The sequence below is a fragment of the Lissotriton helveticus genome, chromosome 10, assembly GCF_964261635.1.
Source record: "Lissotriton helveticus chromosome 10, aLisHel1.1, whole genome shotgun sequence".
NCBI classification, from domain to species: domain Eukaryota; kingdom Metazoa; phylum Chordata; class Amphibia; order Caudata; family Salamandridae; genus Lissotriton; species Lissotriton helveticus.
In genome coordinates, this window is record NC_136071.1 from 734496847 (window position 1) to 734520518 (window position 23672).

At 41.6% G+C, this 23672-nt stretch overlaps 1 protein-coding gene across 4 annotated transcripts in view; it reads right to left on the reverse strand.

The window, feature by feature from the left end:
• The window catches only part of LARP4B (La ribonucleoprotein 4B), a 639242-nt gene that overhangs the window by 463436 nt on the left and 152134 nt on the right, over window positions 1–23672 (reverse strand). For 3 of the 4 annotated variants that reach the window (XM_078663295.1, XM_078663296.1, XM_078663293.1), the window contains 3 exons: window positions 8839–8986; window positions 4108–4269; window positions 149–227 (listed from right to left, as the gene is read on the reverse strand). In XM_078663295.1, the coding sequence (XP_078519421.1) occupies window positions 149–227; window positions 4108–4269; window positions 8839–8986 (389 nt within the window). The remainder of the gene's footprint in view (window positions 1–148; window positions 228–4107; window positions 4270–8838; window positions 8987–23672) is intronic. The other variant, XM_078663294.1, reaches the window with a different exon arrangement.

The following is a 23672-nucleotide window of genomic DNA, read 5'->3' on the forward strand; positions in this document are numbered from 1 at the left end:
GACTTTGTTTAATAAAATTTTAAAAACTTTGATAGTACTAAAAATTGGATACTACAAAGAGTTAACCATGCATCACTTTCAGGAAAAGTAGCTATTCAGGTGGATGCGTCTGAAATAAACACTTCAAATTGACTTTGTACAACCTCACCTTGATAAACAACACTCCAGTGTTTTTTTAAGCACTTCACGAAGATCCTCCTGACCTGACTGAGACTGGTCATTCCCTGCTGAGCAAAAACATACAAACAATGAGTAATGGGAATCATATCACAGAATACTACATCGGAAAATAGAAACATTTAGAGACATGTCGGAGCTTCCCTTATGTTAAATTACGGTATGCCAACCTCTGATATTTCAGACAATAACTTAATGTAAACTATTCAAACCTAAACTGGTGAATTTGAAAGTGGAGAATTGCCATCATCACATCATACATTTAACATTTTTTATTTTATTTGGCAAAACAGTATAACTAATAGAAGACCAGGCAGCAATTGGTTAACAGCTGTATGGACAGTCATCTGTTGCACTTCTGCTTTTGTGACGGAGACAATATGTTCAAGTTGAACATATACAGAAGCGTAGTCGAAAAATTAAATGAAGGTGAAAGCCCCACTCAAATTGCATATTACGGACTTAATTTTTGATGATTTAGAAACTCAAAAGTTGAATAACTTAAACGTCTGCCTAGGTTACAGCAAGGGGTATATACAAAGTGGTACATTAAGGTAGTAGTGAAGGTGATGGTGGAAACCAGAACAGTAAATAACAAGCTGAAATCAACATATATTTAACTGAACACCAAAGTATGGAAGGGAGAGCAATATGCAAACTTCAGTTTGTTCAATGAGCAATCACAAACCTCATCCAGACCGACAAGATGCAGTTCTACATGGCTGCTTAAAGTTTAATTCCCCAGAAGGCATTAATATCAGTTTACACTTAAGCCTTCATAACTTTACTTCAACAAATGACATCCAGTTCCAAAGTTGGCCCCCGCTGTCCCCACGCCAAACCATGATGGTGGTTACTGTAAAAATACACCATATTTTGTGATTTAATTTGATGTATCGCAGAATTGTTAAAATTTGTTTCATTCACCAAGGAAAATGTTATTGTAGCAAAATATTGTAAAAGTACTGTACATGAAGAAACAATAGTGGTATTGAGATTAAAAATGTATTATAACATTGGAATGTTGAGAGCTCTATTGAAGACAATGGAATAGATCCGAGCTTATATTGGCAGGTATAAGTCAGGAGCTGTACCATTCCAATGTTTGTCTTTATATTTTTCCTTTTTTTAATTTAGAACATTCTACCCTTAGTGGGTAGAATGCTCCAATTGCATTACAGCCCTTCTGCCTCAGGTTATACCGGTTGTTAACCCCTTCGGTGCGCATGACAGCCCCCGGCCCTCATGCGTCATGGTGGGCGTGTGCGGAGGACGGCCAGGGGCTATATCGAGGAATATCGCTCACTATTTAAATCACCCGCACAGGGTGGAAGTGTGCACAGCGCCGAAGTGGTTAAAGGCCCTCTCCATCTTTATAGGCCCATGCCAGTTAAGGGCCTTTAATACTCGGAATAGCCCTCGGCAGCAGGCTATAAGGTTATAGAATTCACTCCCTGCTGAGCATAAGGAAGCAAGCATGAACAACCACTTGCTCAGTTTAAGAAAACTGACTAGCACATGCATGACGGAATACATTCACCACAGGCTTAGAGGAACAAACATACCCAAATCCCGGATGACATTGCTAAAACAAGCAAATGAAAAGCTTGGATGAGGCCGTTAATCTAAAGACAAATAGTTCTGCATGTATAGCCTTTCAATCGGAGACAGATCTGCTGATAGCTGTTCAAGTAAGGGCTCGCTGAATGCAAAGATGGTCCCAAGTACTTATAACTAAGGTGAATGGTAAATTATAGCATTGTGAACTTAAAGGATAATTTCATGTATTGTTTAATAATAAAATCTGGCCAGCATTAATACCTCAAAGGGCTTGGATGAATGAATTCCTTGTACATTTTGTAAGACCCAACATAAATGCAAGCTTAACTACAAGTTCCACCCTTGATGCACAATGCCTAGGTAACTAGGTGCACATTGATCTCAAAGTTCATGTGAACAACAAAGAGTATCTAATGAACAAAACAAAAATACAGCCTCAGCTCAGAATCTGAAAAAACTATCTTCAAGTTAAAATCCTAATTCTCTCGTTTGGAATTAAATCCTTATTGCAGGCACTGGTGTACAGAGGCCATACAACATAATGTGATCTAGACTAATTTGACTAACTTTGAAGAAAGGTACTCATGAATACACTTTATCTTTAAATTAAAAAAAATTGATCTTACTTGATTACAGGTTAATAACTTGATGGAACTAAGGGATTAAACTGCGTGTGAGAATACTCTCAGATACTCCCAATCACCTTCAGATTTTACCGACGTAACACCTTTATGCAAAATTGAAAAGCCAACACAATGAATTTTATTCCATTAAATAATTTTGAATGGTCATGTTTTGGTTGGAATGAGAACCAGGGCTTTTTCTACATTTATTGTAGACTGCTGCCTAACAATCCATCACATGAAGCCACAGTGCCTCAAAAATCAGTGAAACTACTTAACTGCGCTCGCTTTGGGAGAGTGTACTGTAATTTGCTGTGAGAGCTGAAAATCCTTGTATCGGGCTACAAAACATTTTCATTTTCTCCATTTGCAGAGTTTAGTCAAATGAATGGTAGACTGGAGTGATTTGGAAAGCGAAGCCTAAAACAGTAAAGAATTGTTGTCTAGACCAGATTATCTTTAATGCCAATTTGCAGAGGACTGGCCAACCAAATGTAAAACCTCTTTAAAAAAACTGTGTAAAATACCTTTAAAGAACTGTGTAAAATACCTTTCCCAGATTCTGAATTGGGGTTTGAATGGACAAGTTACCTAGACCTGGACAATTTAAGTTAATGTAGTGCACAAGGTAATAACTTCAAGTTTCTCTTAATGTTAATCTATTGTTAAGAGTTGTGCACCATAACGGTTGCGTTCTAGAAGTAGTTTAGCAAATGGTTAAAGTGTAAAATTCCTTTGGGCAGGAAAGATTGCAAGTCACCAGCAACACCTTGACACAATGTAAAACAGTATAAAGATATTAAGTATAAAGAGATAATTTACTTATTCTTGTGTCTAAGGTGATGTCATTATGTCATCCTTTTTTAGGCAAGTGCTGGAAATCTGCCATATACATAGGTCATAAACGGGGCCCCATTAAGTTAGATAACACAACCTTCAAATCACATAGAGATGGTGTTGTAACATTTCAAGATGCCTTCTACAAAATATTTATCATCAAACAGGAAGATGCCTGGTGAAGGATCCTGCAATAGTAGCAATAAGAAAAAAAGTAAAAGCCAAATTTTGCCAAACAAAAACAGTGTAGTCTGCAAGACGTAACAGAAAAGTATTAAAAGGTGCTAATCCCATAAAGGGCCAAGTATACACATACAATCTTTGCAAAGCTTTTCAATGTAAGGTTTCCAAAGACACCAAATCAACTTAAAGCATGGACTGATCTCACCTGAGCAGCAATAGCTTTCTGAAAGATGAAAATTGCCCAAGCTTAACCCAGTATTATCTCTTCATGTCACCAGGGATACTTGTTTTTGCATAGTACTGGCACAACTGTGGAAAAGCGTGCTGAAGCACCAACTTGGAAATAGGAAATCTTGAGGTCTTTTAAGTTTCAAATTTAGCTCCATGATCAGAGATGAAGAAAGATGTTCACTTTAACTTCTAGCTATGTGGCTTTTAGTTTTTGTTTTAAGAATAAAAAATGAGTAGAACAGCACATGACCTTACAAAAAGTATACCTTTCCTTCTTTTGATGTCCCAATTTTGTTTATGTAGTTCAAAACTGTTTTAAATGTATCATCAAAATCACTTATTTTAAGAAGAAAAGGCAACCATAACCTAGGTCTAAAAAATGGTGGTGTGAGACAGCACAGAAAGGCTTCAATTTATACAAACTCCTGCGCTGCTTTAATGATGAACCTCAAGAAAATCGGTAGTTTTATCGAACGCAGCAGCATGCACTAATTACCTGACAGTGTGGTTTCATGTACAGATTCATACTCCGAATTTTCCAAGGTCACAGAGTTCATATCTATGTGGTCAGCCACTGAAATGGTTAGAGATTGCTCTTGTGATTCGACTAACACTGCATTCTGATGCTTTTTGTCCCCATCTCCATTAGCATCCAGTCCTAAAAAGAAAAAAAATCTCAAGTTTCAGCTACTTTGCCAACATTAGCATGCTTGATTTACAAGTAGTTCATTATTTTTACAGGACAACTGAATTCGCCTCTTCATTGGTTATCAGATTTGCCTGTTCAGACAACCCAGGCAAAAGTCAAGAAAGTTATTGGGGGCAGGGGTGTCTGGGGGGTTTAGGATCCACGTCCTGGTAAACTATTCTAGGTTAACTGTAAAACAATAGAAGGTGGGTGGTAGATCCATCCTTTGTTAAATGGCTGAATGGAGAGCCATAATTTAATTTAAGTACAGATCAGCAATTAATAGGGTATCGTGAGGGTGTGAATGATTTGTCAAGTATGATCATTTGTGCACAGTCTCATTCGGATTTCCTTGCATGAGTCAAAATAAGACAATTCAGGTTGATTCAGCACATGCTCATAATGTTTAAATATATGCACTCCTTTAAAGACAGCATCTGTCAATTTCGAAATTACCAAGTTCAATGCCCAGGGAGAAGTACCCTGCTCACCCTGCTATGATTTTGACATCTTTTTTCGACAGCATCTTTTGTCTATTAGCTTCGTTAAGCACAACCCGCAAAATATACTTCTGAAGGAATAGGAAAATCTTGCTGAAGAAGGAGTGGCTGCCTACTTCAAAATGTTCATGTAGTCAAGACAAAATCTCAAATGACATTTAAATTATTAAGGAGCCAGATGTTCATGTTCTGCAGTAAACAGCTGTGATTAAACTCTCTAGGAAAGCAGCTCAAGTCTGCAAGGCAATCTCTAGTGGATTACTTTGTGTAGATAACATAAGTCTCTGTCTAGTGCAAGATGTAGGGGGATCATCCCAATCTTTCACTGTTGCACTTCAATGTTTATTTTCTGCAGTAAAGAAAAAGAGTAAAGGCACATAGAAGTGTCTGGTCAGGTGACCAAAAAGGATTTGGAGTACCTTGAGGCAGAGCTTTGGCATTATACAGTTTCAACCAAGTTGAGGAGGTGTGTTTGTGAGGACACCCCACTGACCAATGACTTCTCCAAGGCTGTCGATGACAGATATCTATTTCTTACAAGTTTCTGCTTAATTTCTCTAGTTAACATTTTTCACATCTTGAAGGTCAAAGGAGGCTATGTGGCAAAATTCAACATAAAGTCTATTGCATGTGCCTTGAGATGGAAACCTACCTCATCCTTCCCCGCATGTTGAGGTGGTTCATTGTTGTTGTGCTGCCTATCACAACAGATATCAAAGATTTTATTCCTTTGTAATCAAATGCCTTAAATTTTCCCCTAGGTTTTCTCTTGCTTCTTTTTGGATCATCTAAGTGAGGTGAAGAAACCTTCTTGGTCAACACCAAATATCCTGGCACCTGGACAGTGAACTGTAATGTTCTGCTCTCTTATCTAGAACAAAAGATATCTCCAAGTCGTTGACTTATCATTCCCATTAGAGTGAATCTAACTTCTTTTGGTCTGCAAACCGTATGGAATTGTATGGAATGATATCTAAACTTCAACAAAGGAATAATAAATTAGACCTGCTCAGAGATCCAGAATGTCTTTCTGTCTCATCGGTTAGCTGGGGCCACTTTCCTAGGTCCTCAATGTCGAGAGAGATCACCTCACAATTCAGAGACGTTTTGTTGGTAAAGGATGACAACATGAAGTTGCCAGTGACGTCTGCCACATCTAAAGTGTTGAGGTAGACTGGGGACTATGATGGCATACAAACTCTTAGGGACAGCCCTGCCATCACACCCCTCCCCCCCCCACCCTGACAAATAGAAATAGGTGCTAACAAGGTAGTAGATGAGAGCTTTTTTGTTACTGGTTCCAGCATCACACTATATGATGGATTATGATGTGCCTTAGCAATAGTATACAATAGTAATCTTGATTGCAACGCATGACAAGCAGCAAGAAAAATCAAATTTTAAATGGAGAGTGAACCTTGATGATTCTGTCCTTGGAAGTAGAGGCTGTTGAATGATCATAAACTGTATGTTCATTGTGTGTAGAAAGGGGGCCAGAGGGTGTCGGGATAGGAAGAATGGAATGCATTCAGTATGGGTTCAGTGACATGACCGTAGGACCTTATTTTTGGTAATATGGATGGGAGAATTTGTGTAAGGGGGACACACTGTAATCCCACAGACCTTTAGCAGCATTATATTTGGAGCAAGGAGGTGGGGAAAGCCTGATAAATATCCTGGGATAGTAGGAAATACCCTGGTCAATGGCATTCTCTGGTTTTCTTTCGAAACTCGACACAGCCACTTTCCATGCAGAAAAACGTGCGAGGGGAAAGAGGAAAGATGACCTGCTGCTATAAAGAGACATGTTCCAGGTGCTGGGGAATACTGTGAGCTTGTCTATCCCTTCAGCTTGAATCACCCATTCTGGGGCCTGTTTAACAGTTGCCAGTTGCAGACTCTTCAACTTGCATGCCAGATCTGGGGCTTGCTTTGTGGTCTACAGCCCTGCTGAAAGATCCTGCCCTTGAAAGGAGTAAGAGGAGTCCAAGAGGGTGGAAAATGGTAGACCTTTGCGAAAGCCCTAGCAGAGCTGTAGATGCTGACAGAAGTCAGGAGTATATTTGTTAAAAACATTGTGATTGTGTCTGGAGGGCGAGAAGAGTCTAACAGAATAATGTATCGCCTAATTGTAAGAGATTCCGTTAAACAGTTAGAACTGGAAGGACCTTCTTGCACTGGCTTGTGTCTTCACTATTTACTCTCCCCCACCATCTACCAAGTATAATAGAAGAATTTCTCGGTACTAACCTACTTGGATATCCAGTGACTGAGGGTACCCAGCAGCATCAACCTCAAAACACACACATCTTGAATCTATTTTCAATATTGGCCTACTTGGGAGTTTTAGTTCTTCACAGACAAGGAAAAAAACACCCAAAATTATTTTCACACCTCATTAAGACACAGTCAGTCACAGCCTTCAAAGTCCAAACTGCTGTCATTCTTCCTTTTCCTTAAAAGTATTTAAGTAAGAAGGGGAAAAACACTTTCAGTGGGACCAAGTACAAAGCAATTTTGCTCACTCCTAAGTCAGCCACAAGTGGTGTCGAAATCCTAATCAACCACAGGATAAACATTTTTTTCCTTTATTTGCAAACTTTACAAGAGGTTAACGATGTGGTAACAGATATTCTTAAATATTTTGTAAGAAAAATAACACAAATTATATTTTTAGTATACCTGGTGTGGATACTGAAGCTCTTTTGCTTTCAAGTTAAAATATTGTTGTTTAGTAAGTTTTGGATACATCAGACATTTTATTGAAGGAGGTGCGCTGAAATAAGGGTTTCAACCAACAGTAAACTAAGGAATTCCTAAAAGAAAACAGTTTACCTCAGTCACCCTCCTCAATTGTTGCAGTGGGGGGATTAAGTCACAGTTCACACTCAGCAATGTTACCAAACTCATGACCTAGGCAATCCCAAGTTAAAGACAGATATGCATTCACTTCAGCTAATTCTTAAACGAAGAAAAGGTCGGGGTAAAAGACACTGGTAGGAAGCAGGGTGATACCATTATGTGCGGATTCAATGACATAGGGCATTCAGAGGGCAACAGGCAAGGGGTGTCCACTGCGCCCAACAATTTAGTGGTGGAGAACTTGACCAGAATGCTTATAAGGGATTCAACAAGTATTTATAGCCGACATAGAAATTTACATGCATGGTCTCCTTATACATAGTGTATATGTTCTTGTATGTGTGGAGCCCAAGGCCATAGATGCTTTAAGTGTTTTCGTCTGAAATATTATCTGAGCTTTGCACCAATTTTTCAGATATATCCCTTCATATCGGACACATGGAAGGTTTACCTATGCAAACAGAGTCCAACACGGAGGCCATTTGATACTGGGCCATCAAAGCTAAGTGCTTTGCTGAGAATTGGAAACCAAGGTGCCAGTTTTGCAGGAATAACGTGCCAATTCTATTGAGCGCAGCATTAGTGACCAAAGGCAGAATAGCTATTACCATTAATTAGCTTACATGTGTTTTAAATCATGCATTTACAGCCCTCAATATTTAGAACACAATGAGGTTTGACTACAATAAGTCTTTAAAAGAGGGACCCAGAGCTGTCTTTTGTAGGCTCAAGGTGGTGCATGAATGAGGGGGATTGGGAGCTCTATAGTTTCACAAATATAACTAGTTGTCCCATTTCAGTAGGCAGCATTAACGTGGCCCAAAACAGAAGTATTGTTAAACGCATTGTTCAGTGAGATGATTAAGCTCAATGTATTCTTAGTAAAAACTCCTTGACTTTCTGGGGACATACACATGTGCTGCCAGTTGCCCTTGTGAAGACAAACACTACGAGGGCGACAATAAGAGTTCACAGTTAAGGGTAAATTAAGAGAGCCCAAATGGCATTGTATGAGCACTAGAACATTTAAAAAACCAAACAAACAATTTGAATGTTTGTGCATTTCAACATTTTTCTTCATTAAACTGTTCCAATAAATAAGCAATTAAGGCGAATTAAAGCGGATTATAATATTTGTAACAATTTGTCTTAAGCATTGCAAATTAGTTGTTCATACCTTCTCTGCAGGTGTCTGGGGGATGATCGGGTAACTCTTCCCAGCTTTTGCTCACATTACTATCTACAGCTCCACTTGCTTCCAAGTGCAACATATGATTTCCCCATGCTTTAGCATTAGGATTTAATTCTGAAACCTTTGCTGATTCCTACAAAACAAATATGGAATTTATTTATTTTAAATATTGACCACAAATTAGCCTTCATTTTATGTTAGGATGTTTGCATGTATGCAGAATGATTCCCTAAGATGTGAGAACAAGTTTACTTACCTCCATGTAAATTTCAAGTGAATTATGAGCACTCCAGACCTTACTATGGCAATGCCTAGGTTTTGGCAAATGGCAGAGAGCCTTACTATGGCAATGCCTAGGTTTTGGCAAATGGCAGAGAGCATGGTAGTAAGTGTTACAATGAGTTGAATAAGATCAAGTTGAATTGATATGATTAATGGCATGAGCAACAGCAGAGTTAATGGGAGAATTCAGTGGGGCTGTTGGGTTAGATCTACTAATGATGATTTTGAAAAGAAATGCTATGTGTGGGGAGAGCCATGTGTGCCCCACGACTGCAAATTGGTTGAAGGACCTGGTGACCTGTCATGAGACTCTGGCGCGCTACGCAGAAGAACTGCCCGCCATATGTCAACCCAAGGACATTAGGGTGCCACTAGTGCAGTATCTTCATTCACAAGGCACTGGCAAAATACCGGTCTCTGATGAATAAATTAAATGTGCTGTAACACTCTTGTCAAACCACTAAAACAAACATATTATTTACTTGATTGATCAGATTGTAGGTCTTGCCGTAATGTTTAATGCCACATGTTCATATGGTTGGTTTAAAATGAGTGAATTACTTTGTAACACCATGTATGTAATGTGCATACTTTCAATAAAAGAAGTTGAAAACAAAAACAAAAAAACATTAGAATGTTAACATGTTATTTAATTCATTCTCACAAAGGCAGGAGACTGTTCAGGAAAGGGACTCATTTTCCATGAGACCAGATGCCTTATTTTTTCTCACAACAAACTGAGGACTAAGGGACATTGAACCAGATGCAGCCAGCATGATGAAAACATCTGGTCAATCTCTAGCGTGAAAAAAGGACTTTGTTGTGAAGCAACATTAGTATGTTACTTTATGATGCAGTTACAAAGTGGTGTGCTCCCTTTAGCACTATGCCTAGGAGTTCAGGAGTTCCCACTGGAAATGCAGTGGCGTAATTCCTACTGTACAAATGTTCAGTAATTCCACAAATGTAAACTATTTTACCTCTTCTTTTTAAATACAGAAATTGGACCCAATTGCATTAAGAAAACTCATAATATTACAAGTAAGTTAAACAGGATATAAATAACCATGCCCGTCGATTCTCCATTTAAAAGCTCATCAGTGTGTAGAAGTGTAATCGTTTTTAATTACTACAAAGACAAATACTGCTTGATGCACACCTGAGGGGAATATCAGTTTCTAAAAATACAGCCAAATCTGTTCAAGTTAATATGAATCAAAACACCCCTACTTAAAAAAATAGAACATTTAGGAACTCTTATATAATAGGAAACTATTGTCTCTGTCACAGGCTGTAAACAGCCTAGGGCACGTCTAGGCATACCCGTCCCACTTAGGGCGACACACGGAAGTATACAAAAAAGTGATGGATGGAATGATTTGGATTAATCTCAGCCACTGGCAATTACGTGGGTCTGGGGCTCACTGTGGGCACTTGAATCAAGCTATACCTGGATGAAGAGCACATACGGGTGAAACCAGTCCTAGGTTGCCTGTATTCCGGTCCAGGGAGGACCTGCCTTGGCAGTTCAGACTGGAGTGTTCCCCCTGGATCAGGGTCAAGACTGATTTGCCTATGGCTGGATCCAAACGGAGGTGACATTGCGGGCAAAAAACTATGGATTGAGATGCGACCCGGAGTCAATGCCAGTGGCGGAGATAAATTCAAACATTCCATCTATCCATCACCTTGTTGTTGCAGTGGACCCCCGAAATGGGGCGGGTACGCCCAGGAGTGGGTCCTGTGCCAACTGTGGCACTGGAAGTAAGCTAAACCTGGCTTAACAGTGCATAGTAAGGGTGAAACCGGTCCTAGGTTACGTGTATTCCGGTTCAAGGAGGACCTGGCGTGGCTGTTCGGGCTGGACTGTAATCATTGGAGCCATGTCAAAACTGATTTGTACATAGCTGGGTCCAAACTGAGATGGAACAGTGGACAAAAAACTACAGATTAGGATTCATCCCAATCAACTGCCAGTGGTTTAGATTAATTCAAGAATTTCATCCATCACCTTGTTGTAAAAAACCCTGAAGGCAGAAGAGTGGTCAAGAACCAGGTGGAAAAAAGATGACTTGTCCCTCTGGATGCCTGAAAATATCCTACTGCAACTACTGTCCAAAGACTCAACAGTCTACACCGTATGATAAACCTATCGAATATTAACTAATAACAGTCTCAAAAGTGGGTTCCCCGGAGGAGAAAAATACCAGTCTCTGCTACAATGATAACACCCAATCACTCTTGTGCCACTTGCTGAGGCTTGGGTGCTGTGGATGTGCCTCAGTGCCCATCTTTGTGTAGCCTGTTTCAGGGAGGCTTGAGGCTGTGCAGCTGCAAGGATTCAGTGACTACCGGGGAAACAGTCTCCTGCATTTAACACAAAGGGCTTGGGCCAGTAATTATGGACACTGGAGGGCAGGTCCACTGCGGCCCTCTGCCTGGGAATCTGTACAAATGTAGCAGTCTCAGACGAAAAACCTACTGGCACTGTAAAACTGGGATCTTGCTGCTACCCAACGGGATCCAGCGATGGTGAACTATGTTGCCACACTTTGTGGCATGAGGTACAGCAGCCAGAGCTGCTGGAGCCATAGAGGCTTCACAGACACCAGGAAGCTAAAGGTGGGTTCACCTACTGAATGAAAGGGAAACCCTTTTCCGAGTAGCCAAACAACGGGGAACAGTATGGATCCTGTGACAGGCCCAGACCATCAGATGTCAAGCGGGGACATGTTGGACTCATAATGAAGGGACAGTGAACAACCAGTTGGGAATAGTACTTTAAGCAATGTCTGTCTCTTTGACCCCTCCACCAGCACTTTCAGGCGTCGCCTCAGAGCTTAGGGATAAGCTAGTTGAACAGTCTGTACTTGGTAACTCACCACTCCTTTCCCCATCGCCCATTAACCATTAAAAAAGCAAACACAGAGCTTTGGAACACTAGGCAGTTTGGGTGCAAAAATAGTCTTGTAGAGTAACTGAACATTACCTGCGAGATAATTTGTGTTGCGACCCTGTGACCACAACGCTTTCTAGACACGCCCGACTATGATAGTGCGCTATCGCTGAGGTGCAGTTCTGAGTCAGCCATTCCTATGTGGTTGAGTGAAATCTTTCAGCACACCTATGTCGCCCCTGGAGCAGATCTAATAGACTGACAGGCACCTCTAGCCCTTCAAGAATTGTGAAAAGCAATATTGTGCTGTGTGCCTCAATGCATATTCTGCGATAGTTTGCCTTTGGCCAGTCTAACTCATTCGGTGCACTGCGAAGCTTAAGGAAGATGAGCATCACAGGTAAAGCACCACAAATGATCAAACTGATAATTACACCAAATCTTCCACTGACCTTAGTGGGGGGGGGGGGACCTCCCAGGGCTGAAGGCAGATGTCACTTCCTGAGAGTGTGTCAAAACCTTCAATTAGTGTCATTTCAATATAGACATCAGAATCTAAATGGAGAGCTGCAATGATTCTGTTGGATGATTCTTTTTCCTCAGTTTTTGCTTTTGTATTAACATAACAGAAAACAGGGGACGGGAGTAAATACAGTAAATAAAGGAAAATAAATCCCTGAATACATGGAAGTCCTGCATCACATTTAGTAGACGCATGAAATGCAAACTTTACATCTGCATTCCAGTACAGACAGGGCATGATCTTATCAGATTGTATAAATTGATATAGTTGCATTTTGATGTCGGAGAGGGAGCAGATTTGCCTGCTTGGAGTGTTAGATAGGAGCCGAGCGTGCTCCAAATATCTTTAGGGAGAGATTTCGCCAGCATCAATGCCCAGAAGTCGTTCAGCCTTTCTTGGTAGAATGCTGCATTCTTCAGTCAATCATCAAGTTTAGGGCTCGTACGCCTTCCCCAATGCATTGCCACACTTCTCTGTGCAAGGAGTAGTAGTATTGCTGGCAGGCGGCAGGCACCAGCCAGGCTATCCTTTATGTACCCCAGTAGAGGCATAAGCAGTGTTTGGGACACAGGATTCTCCATCATCGAGTCTATCCAAGTAAGAACCGCATCCCAGTGTACAGCCAGCTCGTCCAATCCCACACAAGGTGTTTAAAGTCTGATCCCTCAGCTTTAATCGCGCCTCCAGGACTGAGCCCATCCTCTGCAAGCCTGTGGGTGCTCGATGTAGGAATTTATTGGATTGAGCCTCAGCCTATGGAACAAGTTACTTACCTTCGTAACACATTATTTGCTAGAGACAAACCACGGAGTCACTATAGAAACTGGCTGTGGAAACAGTGTGCCAAAAAAAGATCAATGTATCTTTGAAACAATAACCAGAAAACCGACATGAATGGTATGGAAGTAAAAAGTAAAACATCTATAAAGTAAGACTAAATGGTTCGTTAAATCACAACCACATGAAAATGCAAAAACACGTGTGTATAAAACCACTGCTGAAATGGGAATCCCTTACGTTAGCGGTCTTCAAACTTTTTAACGCCACGCCCCCCAGTGGAAAAAATTGGGACCCCCTCATTTTCACAATAACTCAATTAAATTGGCAATGTTTAATTAAGTCTAGACTTATTTTAACATTCCAGTTAAGTTCTGTTACCGTTTTGAAAATGCAAGTTTTGAAGAATACTTGGAGTCCATTACCTTCGGACACATACTCCCAGCTAGGATACAAGTGACAAAAGAGGTTAGAGATGGCCCGTTAATGTGATGACATGGCTCCATTTGTGCTCAGTCATGCGGTTAGTCCATGCTGTTAGTCCACTGTAGTCCACGGTTAGTCCATTATAGTGCATCTAATCAAGTAAGCTTTGTCTTTCCTACGGCATGCCTAATACAATATATATTTTCATACAATGCCGTTTATTTGGCAGATGACTCCTTCTCGGAGTATATACGCTTAGGTTTATAACACCATACTACACACAAATAACACCTGAGAAATGGTTAAAGCAACAGCTTGTTCCAAACTGCTCATATGTTTTAACGAGCAGTCAGTTTATCTCTAGCAGAGACTTTTATCTCCATCCGATTATTGTTGATCAGGGCGTAGATTGGTCTGAGGCGTTCAGCTTATTTTAATTTGGTTTCCCATGGGAGGGGAGCTCTCTTCCCCTGTCACCATGCCAGTTCACTACTTTGGGGGTTGGGAGGAGGGAGGGACTGGGGGGGATGAGAGGGAGGGGGGGGGAAGGGTTTTAGATCTTGTTTTCCCTTATGTACTTGTTTTGTTTTTCTTGGCCTGCGCCCCCAGCCGCGCGAAAGTTGTGTAACTTGCTGTGGACTGTGGCTCTGGGCGGGACATAGCGAGGCACCCCTTCTGTAGCCACGAAAGGGGCGAAAAGCAGACTGCGCAGGGCAGCTGGAGAGGCCGAATGATTTATCCGTAGCACGTGAATACTTGAAACGCTCTAAAGCGGTGTCTGCTTTGTCGCCGAAAAGGCGACGGCCATCAAAGGGCATGTCCATGAGGGTATTCTGGACATCCCCAGAAAAGCCAGTCAATCTCATTAAGGCGTAGCGTCGAAGAGCTACTGACGTGGAAATCGTCCTACCCAGAGAGTCAGCCGTATCCAGCCCACAACTGATGGTGTTGTAAACGTATCTAGGACCCTATTTAGATATTCCCCGATTCATGCCCTTATGTGTTTATAACAAAGCATATCCTTATAAAGGCATAAGAATCATATCCATATTTAGTCATAGCCAATGCAGTCCAAATACGGCAAGGCTACTCCCATAGACTCCTAGAAAGCACAACGCGTTCTTTAAACAAACCAAGCCCCCAGCAGCCCGGGAAATCCCCCTGCTTTTGTTTTGATTTGAACAAGAACTCCTGGAGTCCAGAAAGAACTGTAAGTTCTTGGTGACGTCTTATGTCCAACCTTACGTCAAACTCGGCACCTTCCAGGTATAAATATACCAACGTTGCCTTAAGCAAACACACGGTGGTTTGGAGCAGAATGGCTATCTACTTGCCCGAAGCCCAGCTGATGCGAGAGCCGAAGGAAGCCGACCCTCCCATTGACGCACTGAGAGAGACGCTGTCTTTTCTCCTGCCGAGAAATCCAGCCCCAGTGATTCCAGTCACCCCTGCGGGTGTCTGGGAGATCGAGTCCTGAGAACGAGATACAAGACCTCCTTCATTCTATAACCAAGGTACGGAGCGGATTAAATCCTCAGAGAATTCTTGATTCAGATTCTTGGCAAAAACTAACTTAACTTAAACTGCAGCTCACTTACTCGTTCCCACGTACTAGGCTTAGGTTAGGTACACCGGGGTAGGCGTATCTTAGAAGCACCAGTTGAGTACGTTTCGTCAATGATTTTATGTATGTATATATTTTATCCATTTAAAGTATCATATGGCTCAGAAACCATATAAATGCTTTTACAGTATTATTTCATAATACTCCTTTTACTGTACGCACTTTACTTTATAACAAGTATTGCAATTGTGGCAATTCACTTCTCTTGCACGAGAAAGAGGAATGCTCAATAAATAACTTTTATTGAAAACGCCCGTCTCTCTATTTCTCTGCACTCTGGTGAAACTAAGCATGCACGATTGACTGAGTGAAATAGATGTCTATTGTTTTCACACGACTCTGGAGATATACTCCTTATTCTGAAGGGAACAAAGTTGTCATGTTAATGCGGTTGTCAGAAGCTAATCCCTTCTTGTCTATTCAGGAAAGTTAACTCCTTCCTGTTTACTCGAGAAAGTTTCTAGTGACCTCTGAGCTAGCTGACATTCATAATTAAGTTTAACATATTCAATAGAGGCCTAGTCGACCTCAGTCCTACGTCTAAACTATCGTTTATGTTATTCCAATGCGCAGAGCCTATTGGGAATATAGGAACTACACTACATGGCGCCCAACGTTTGGTAAGGCAATAATCTAACGCTAGATACTAGAGTAACTCAGTCGTGCTTTTCACACAGACCCCTTTTTCCCGTAAAAACTCCAATAGACATCTGGAGTGGGTGAAAGGTTAATATCCGCCGGAACTTAGTAGGATGAGAATCCTATGTATTAGTTTTTGGTTTAGTCAACGTTGAAGGATACAGTGCTCCAAAATATTGGGCACCTAATCTTTGTTTCCTTCAAACTTGCTCTGCAAACAAAAAACTCTGTCAGAAAAATGGGGGAAAGTGAGGATGAAAGAGAGAGAGCTAGAATAGCAGGTCAACCTTTAGCGGATGACACAAGTCTCCAAAATGATGACCCGAATGTTATAATCATTCCGGTAAACGTAAGAAGAACTATAACTCTTAAACTTAAAGAAAATGGACTATCACCAAGAGGTGGTACAGTCATATTTGTGGTAGAGGCCCATGAATATCGGCCGACAGAGGTATTCTATTCACGGATACATTTTCCAGCAGCACACGCTGTGACACAAGATTTCCACTATTACAAAAAAGCCTTTCTTCTTGTCGCCATCACCAGCCAGGGGCTCATTTCATGGACCTGCCCTCACTCAAACTACCCCACTAACTCAGCAATACCACACAAATCGAATAGATTGAAATGTATTCGAAGCAGATCATTCGCCGAGCCTGCCTCAAACACAACAAATCGCTCAAAATTAGAGTCCCTGCTTCCTTCCTCCATTTGTAGTCATCCTCGCACTTTTACAACACATATATAAGCGATTCCCCTGCCTCGCTCCCTCCCAGCACCGCAGATCATTTTCTCTACCCTCCCTCCGCAGCAGCACCTCCCTTGCTGGCAGCCAAAGCCCGTCTCCCTATTTAAAGCCTTGGCCCGGCTGTATAAATGGAGAGGCGGTGACGTAGGCCTGGAAAGCACCTTCCCATCCTGCAGAGTCTATATTAGAAAGCTGCAATGGCTCTATATAAACAGGGAGCCGAGGGGGGAGCCACACAGAGGGAGAGAGGCAGAGAGCGAGGGAGGAGGCCATGTTGGCTGCCACTGCAGCTCCCAGCCACAGCGGCTCAGAACCCCCGGGGAGCACGGGCCCCCAGGAGCCGTCTTTACCACTGAAGGAGGATTGGAAAATATTCAATTGGGTTTTAGGATATTTTGTTTTATTTTTTGGGACAACTCCTAAGATTCAAAACAAGTAAAATAAGCTTCAATTAGTTTGATCGAATTAGGGATTTATACAAGTTCATCGTTAACAGCAAACAGTAGGATGGATTGTTTTTGGGAGGGGTTTCGGCTCAAATCCGCAAGGTTTGGAAGGCGCTTTGCTGGCGGCTTTTGTTGTCAGGTGAGCAGAGTACATGGCTTAAAATGGCTCCTTCGGGAAGAGAACATAATCAAGGCGCATAGAGAAAGGGTGAAGGGGTAAAAATAAAATAAAAACGCCGAATACGCTACCCTGAAAATACCAATCACGACTTCTGAACACCAACTTTAAGCCCCCGCCACAAAACCGTAGTATTTGCAAGTGAATCAAGTACTACATGTAACGTCTCCTAACACAATCTGCCGCCTTCACCTGGAAGGCTCACACACAGGATCCCACCACGTAAGCTCGTGATATGGGTTAAGAAGCGCCCTTCCCCCAGATAAGTAAGAACACGCGAACAACGTGTGTTACAGGGTATCTGTGCACCACAACGCACTAGGGATTCCTTTGCTCGTCTGTGGGGACCCCCTTGCCTACCAGGAGCTGTGTACCCCGTGCCCCTCGAGAAATACCACAAAACAACAATGCCCGACCTAGAGAACCCACGTTAAAATATTGTTTCTACAACTCCAACTTGACTGTCATGATCCCACTGTAACGTTGGGGCACATACATATGTGAACTACATATGTCCTGGGGAGCGACTGACACAACAGATGAAGAATTAAGGGATGAGGGGGGATACTTGTGCTCCTCGCTACACCTGCCAAAAGAAAGGGAGGTCACAGGTGGGAGCTGGTTACTCGTAGCCCCTATGCCTCCACCCCAGAAGTGACCCCAAAGTGGCGAAATAGCGTATTGGCTCCTGTCTGCGCACTAGAATGACCCCTTGCAAAGCGCGCCCTCACTACAGGGTGATCAGGGGGCATGCCCAGGAATGCCGTGCTTCCCAAGAGGCGCCCTAGCCTGTCTCTGTGTGCGCAGCACATTCCGTCAATCCTCCCGGTGCGCCATGCACTGAATGCTATCTCGTCCTTTCAGGCGGTGCGGGGTAAGGAGCCTTGGCTGGTATACAGTGCACGTGAGAAGTCATTATGACTTGGCCGCCGAGTACAGATAACACTTGCGCGTCTGTGCCAGTGCTGCGCTGTCCTTTGTTCCCGCCTTCTCTCTAGAGAGATAGAGAGATAGAGAGAGATAGAGAGAGATAGAGAGAGATAGAGAGAGATAGAGAGAGATAGAGAGAGATAGAGAGAGAGAAGTTACGCCGCCTCAATGAAAGCGAGAATGGCAGCTCGTAAAGAGCTGGCCCAATAAACCGCAGGATGATAAAGTGCAGCGCCCTGGGCCGGAGTTCGAGTGGTTTCAGTAGAAGAATGAGAGGCAGTCACTCGGCGAGGCCTTTGTAATCGTGCACTTCCCACTGTACTGAAGGTGAAACAAAACATGGCAGTATTGCAAACGACACTTTCAAAATGGCCAAAACAAACCTTGAAGAAAAAAATAAATAAACCACCGCCCACCGCCGCATGACGTTCTAAAAGGGGCGGGATGAGTAAAAATCGCCGGAACGCCCACGAATCTGCTCGGGCAATGACTGACAGATCTCTCTTCCACTGGCTAGCCTCCATTTATGGAGCCAGCTAATGGAAGAGAGAGGCGGGACAAAGCCCCGTACTGTTCTAACATAAGATTTCGCCTGCGCGAGAACTGCTGCGCAGTGCTACGCCAGGCGAAACCTAAAAAGGACTAGGCAACAAAGCCATGGAACTTGTGCCTCTTGAAACCCAAATTGCAACAGTTCGTCAAGAAACACCAGTCTACAATGATGTAGCCTCTGAACATACATATCCAAAGATTAATGAAAACTGCATCTGGCTACTTCATCAATTTCGATGACTTTTCGGATGATCCAAGTGACCATGAAGAAACGCCAGCAACAAAAACTTTGAAAGAAAAATTGACTGAACTATTTCATCAACTCAAAAAAACATATCTGATTTCACCATGGAATGAATTATGGATTGTGTTAGGTGTACTTTTCCTTCTACTTTGGCACATCATGATTTTATGTTTGGGTAGATTTATTGATGGAAAATATAGTACAATGGACACAGCAAGTCAGAACATCAACTTGGCCCTAAAGCCTCACAGATCTTCTCACATTGAAAAAAGACAACTGTCATCAGTGTACATCACAGCCAATCCTATACCTGGGGGTGTAGCATGGGACAAAACGGATTACGAAATCTATGGCCCGATTGAACTCTTGAAATATCCACATCAGTTCAAGGTTTCATTAAGTGACTTTGTATCACCACGTACTTTCTCTGATGATTGAGACTTTCAAAATATTAATAATATGATGTCAGATTTAGAAATGTCAGCAAAATGTAAAGAACATGATTATTTGCAGGGTTCATCACATTATGAAGAAATGTATTGTTATAATCATTATGGTCATCACTATTTGCATAAATCTTCTAATCCTAGAAATGTTTTTACTTATAATCAATGGGAACATTGTCCAACACCGCCAAAAGGCAGCTCGAAAACATTTTATGAGAAATTCCCATACTTCTCAGGGTTTAACAACACAGATCCAGAAACGTTTTATTACAAAATGTTAAATAAGACCGGAATGAAAAACATGTTGACAAATACTAAATTGATTTATTCTGAAAAATGTTATGAAAAAATGTCTACATTTGGTTTTGAATTTTGGAAAAACAACATTGAGACAAAAACCATTTGGGGTACAAAAGATTGGCAGGTACAAGGTCTAGAATCATTATTTAGAGCCTGCATGATCCCAGAACAGATAATATTCCTGAATGACACCATTCAACAAACAAACTGTCTTGGCCTAGCCAAGATAAAAGACTTAAACAAACTGTCTATTCCAAAGCCCATACCTGATAGTAATAGCACTACAGATTGAGAGATAGACGTATCCCATATTTTACACCAAAATATAACAAATCCTGATTGGAAAAAATGGTTGATCTGGCCCACAGACACTAATAACTGTCAAGATAGATTCCTGAACAAAACACAGGGGTTCAAACAGACCAGGTCAGACCCAAGATATTCCCAGAGACAACATCCAGGGATAGTTACAAAATACAGTGTAGGAAAACAATGCCTCGAATGGCTACAGAAATCTACACTGCAGGAAATTAAGCAACACTTAACTTTACTTAAAGAAGGTGCGGACTTGCGAGATTTCAAATTGGGACCTCGCAAACAGCGTCAAAAACGTTTTATACATCTGTAGCAGCTTACAACGAGGCTTGGAAAGTAATGCAAATTGAAACCGCAGAAAAAATATGAGCAATTGATTGTATTAATTTGGAAAAATTACTGTCTGTAGTGGACAATGGGTTAACGACACTGTCCTCCAGAATGTATTCACTGGACAGCATTGTATCATCTGCTATTGATATAATAGAGCAGGACTTGCTGATGTTACAACATGGCCAGTCCCAATTACGTTCTATTGTACAGCTAGGCTGGACGTTACAAAATCTGCGTTCAGGTCACGTGCCATGGCGTCTAATCAACAAAACGTCATTATTTTCTATCGTTAACCTTACTGATAAGCAAATCAGTTTGGCACAAAAATGAGCAGACTATACGATTCTGAGCATTGAAAAACTTGAGAGATTACCATTGACAATGTCAGAGAGACCTGTCATTGAATGGATAATACATGGTACAATTACAATTCCGATAACAACTTTCCAGTTTCAATATTGCCCAAAAAATATACCAGCAGGCCTGTATGAAAGGTTGGGTAAAGGATACATCAAGTCAACCTGGAAACTACCTTATACACATAGATGTTATATTGAAGGGAAAAAAAAGAGGTATTTCTTAGTGGTAACAACTGTAAAAATTCACTAAGCGGTACACTTCTGTGTCAAGGTATTAACTTGCATGGAGCCTGCGAAGGTTCGTCAAATAACCTTTCATGTCACCTGCATGGCACTCCTGCAACACAGATAGAGCCTTTTTTTCAGACAGCTTTCCAACAGCAGCTATGTTGTAATAAATGACCGCAGCTGTTGTGGCATGGTGCCACGATTAGCCTATCTCGTGAGCGTTACTTCCAGGGTCATTTGCTGTATGTAAGTATTGTATCCAAACAGCAAACCAGACATGGAGGCAGCAATAAGGCCTTCTCTGAATATCTCTTCTATTCGAATTGATACTTTAAGCAGAATGAAGTGTATTCTTTTACAGACATCTGTGCCTTTAACCTCGTCCAAAGAAACGTATGATCTGCAAGTTGCAAGGACAGCAGCAGAGATACATTCCCTATTATCGACAAATTGCCCCGTGCATTTCGTAGAAATGTTAGGTCAAATTTTAAACATGTCTGATACCAGTGGCATCGCACATGTATTTAAGACCATTTTATCGGGACTGTTAGCACCCTTTGAAACAGTTCTGGGCATCTTCCTGAATTTTGTGCATTCTGTATTTGGCGGACTGCCTCTTCTTTTGGGACTCGTAGCAGGAATTTTATTTTTGTTACTTCTGCTCCGATATGGCAAATCAAGCCACAGACAAAACTCAGGCTACAATGGAAGAAACGATCGTGGCTATACGATACCGAGAATGGATCACTAAAGTCCTCGGCTTTGCCCGGCTAAGAGATCTGAGTACTACCTGGTTTCTTTCATTCAGACCAATCTGGCTAGATTGCATATTACCTGTGCTTCGATGTCTGCTATGTGGAGAAGAATGCGTGTTGGACGTCTGTCTTACACTACCATCAGCAGTACCTATGGATATCGATACTTTGCTTGGTTCGGTAACGGCTCATGCAACGTGTTGTCCCCAGCGGCTACCTATTCTGATGACGGCATTCGTTGAGACTTCACCATTACGATTAGGTGGCGGTGAAGTACGAGATGAAAGCAGCACCACACAGGTACAACCTTCAGTGAGCATTGCTGATCCGGACATCGATGATAGCAATGATTCTCACATATGCACTATTTCAGCTTTTTCGAACTTGGTCGAACTTTCACCAACTGTTGTAGACCAATTTTTCGCAAGCCTGTCTGATTTGATGTTCTCTCCTAACAACGAGAATACCTTTTAAAAACAAGCATTTACAATGCAACAGTTTCGTCTTTGCAATGCCTCGGCACTGCCAGGTCGTGCATCTAAGGATGGAACGAGTAGTACAGAAGAATTCACTTTAATAAACTACCACGTTTACTTCGACTCAAGGTGAAGATTTTAGATGCAGTTGAGGGGCACTGGTCATGGTCCCCACGCAAGAAGACAAACTAACCTCCTACCTCTGGTTTTAGCTACAGGCGTTATAGTAAACAACTAAGGAGTGATTAAGCAAACTAAATAAATATTGTAAGAAACAAAGGATTTTATATTGGTAAATTATGGAGGTATTGGTGCCTTATCTACAGTGAATCAAAGGAGAAAAATCTCTCTTTTAAAGAAGGACCCTCACTCACCACTAGTTGGTGACATGCTTCATCATTGGGTCCCCCGCTGGGGTGGCCGAATGCCCCCCCAGTGTGCTACAACGCCTGAATTACAGCGGAGATGGATGGTGATGTGTGCAACAGTGTACAAACAAAGTGTGTGAAAACTACTGTGAGTGCAATATTAAAAATACATGTTGAAGCCTATACAAAAATCTTTAATAAAGGCCAACATGTAATAGTTTAAAAACAGAGTGATTGGACAAAACTAGGTTCTATTTAGGAAACCTGTGTCCTATGAATAAAACAAGTGGTCAACATGTTTCTGCTGTTCAATTTTGCAACTTTAGCTCAGCATTCGTCAGGACCTAAGAAGATAAAGGATAGTCCTCCGGTGGTATGCGCACGCTAAGGCGCACCCTCCCAAGAGGCTCACAATGTAAAAAAATTCCAAATATTATGTATTTACTCACGGTTAGTACCCGTGGTAGCTCACTGTAATTCACAGGAGCTGAAAAAACCTGTAGAAAAAACAGAACACAGACAAGGCATAAAATAACACTTATCTTCAATGATCAAGAAATAGTCAGTGATGTAACCTGTTAAATTTTAACAGATATTCAAGATACCTCTATTTCTATTATTTATACCTTGGAAAAACATGTCTCTGTCATGTAACAGAGTAGACAGAAAGTAAGCAGTGAGCCCTGTCTTAGATCTTATCTCTACCTTGAGTCATAAAAGTCGCTAAATTCACAGCACTCAATGAACATAGGTAGGAGATAGCAGTAATTGCCTGCTTGACACAGCAGCTATTTAGCCAACTGTGTTAATTAAAATCGAAGTAGCAATAGTAAATCGTATCAAAACAAATCCTTATTGATATATTAGTAGAATGCCAGGAAAAAAAACCTTGAGGATTCAGTGGTATGGTAAAATAGGACCGTGGACTTACATTTCAAGAGAACATTACTCTCTCCATGGGTCGAGACAGAGCG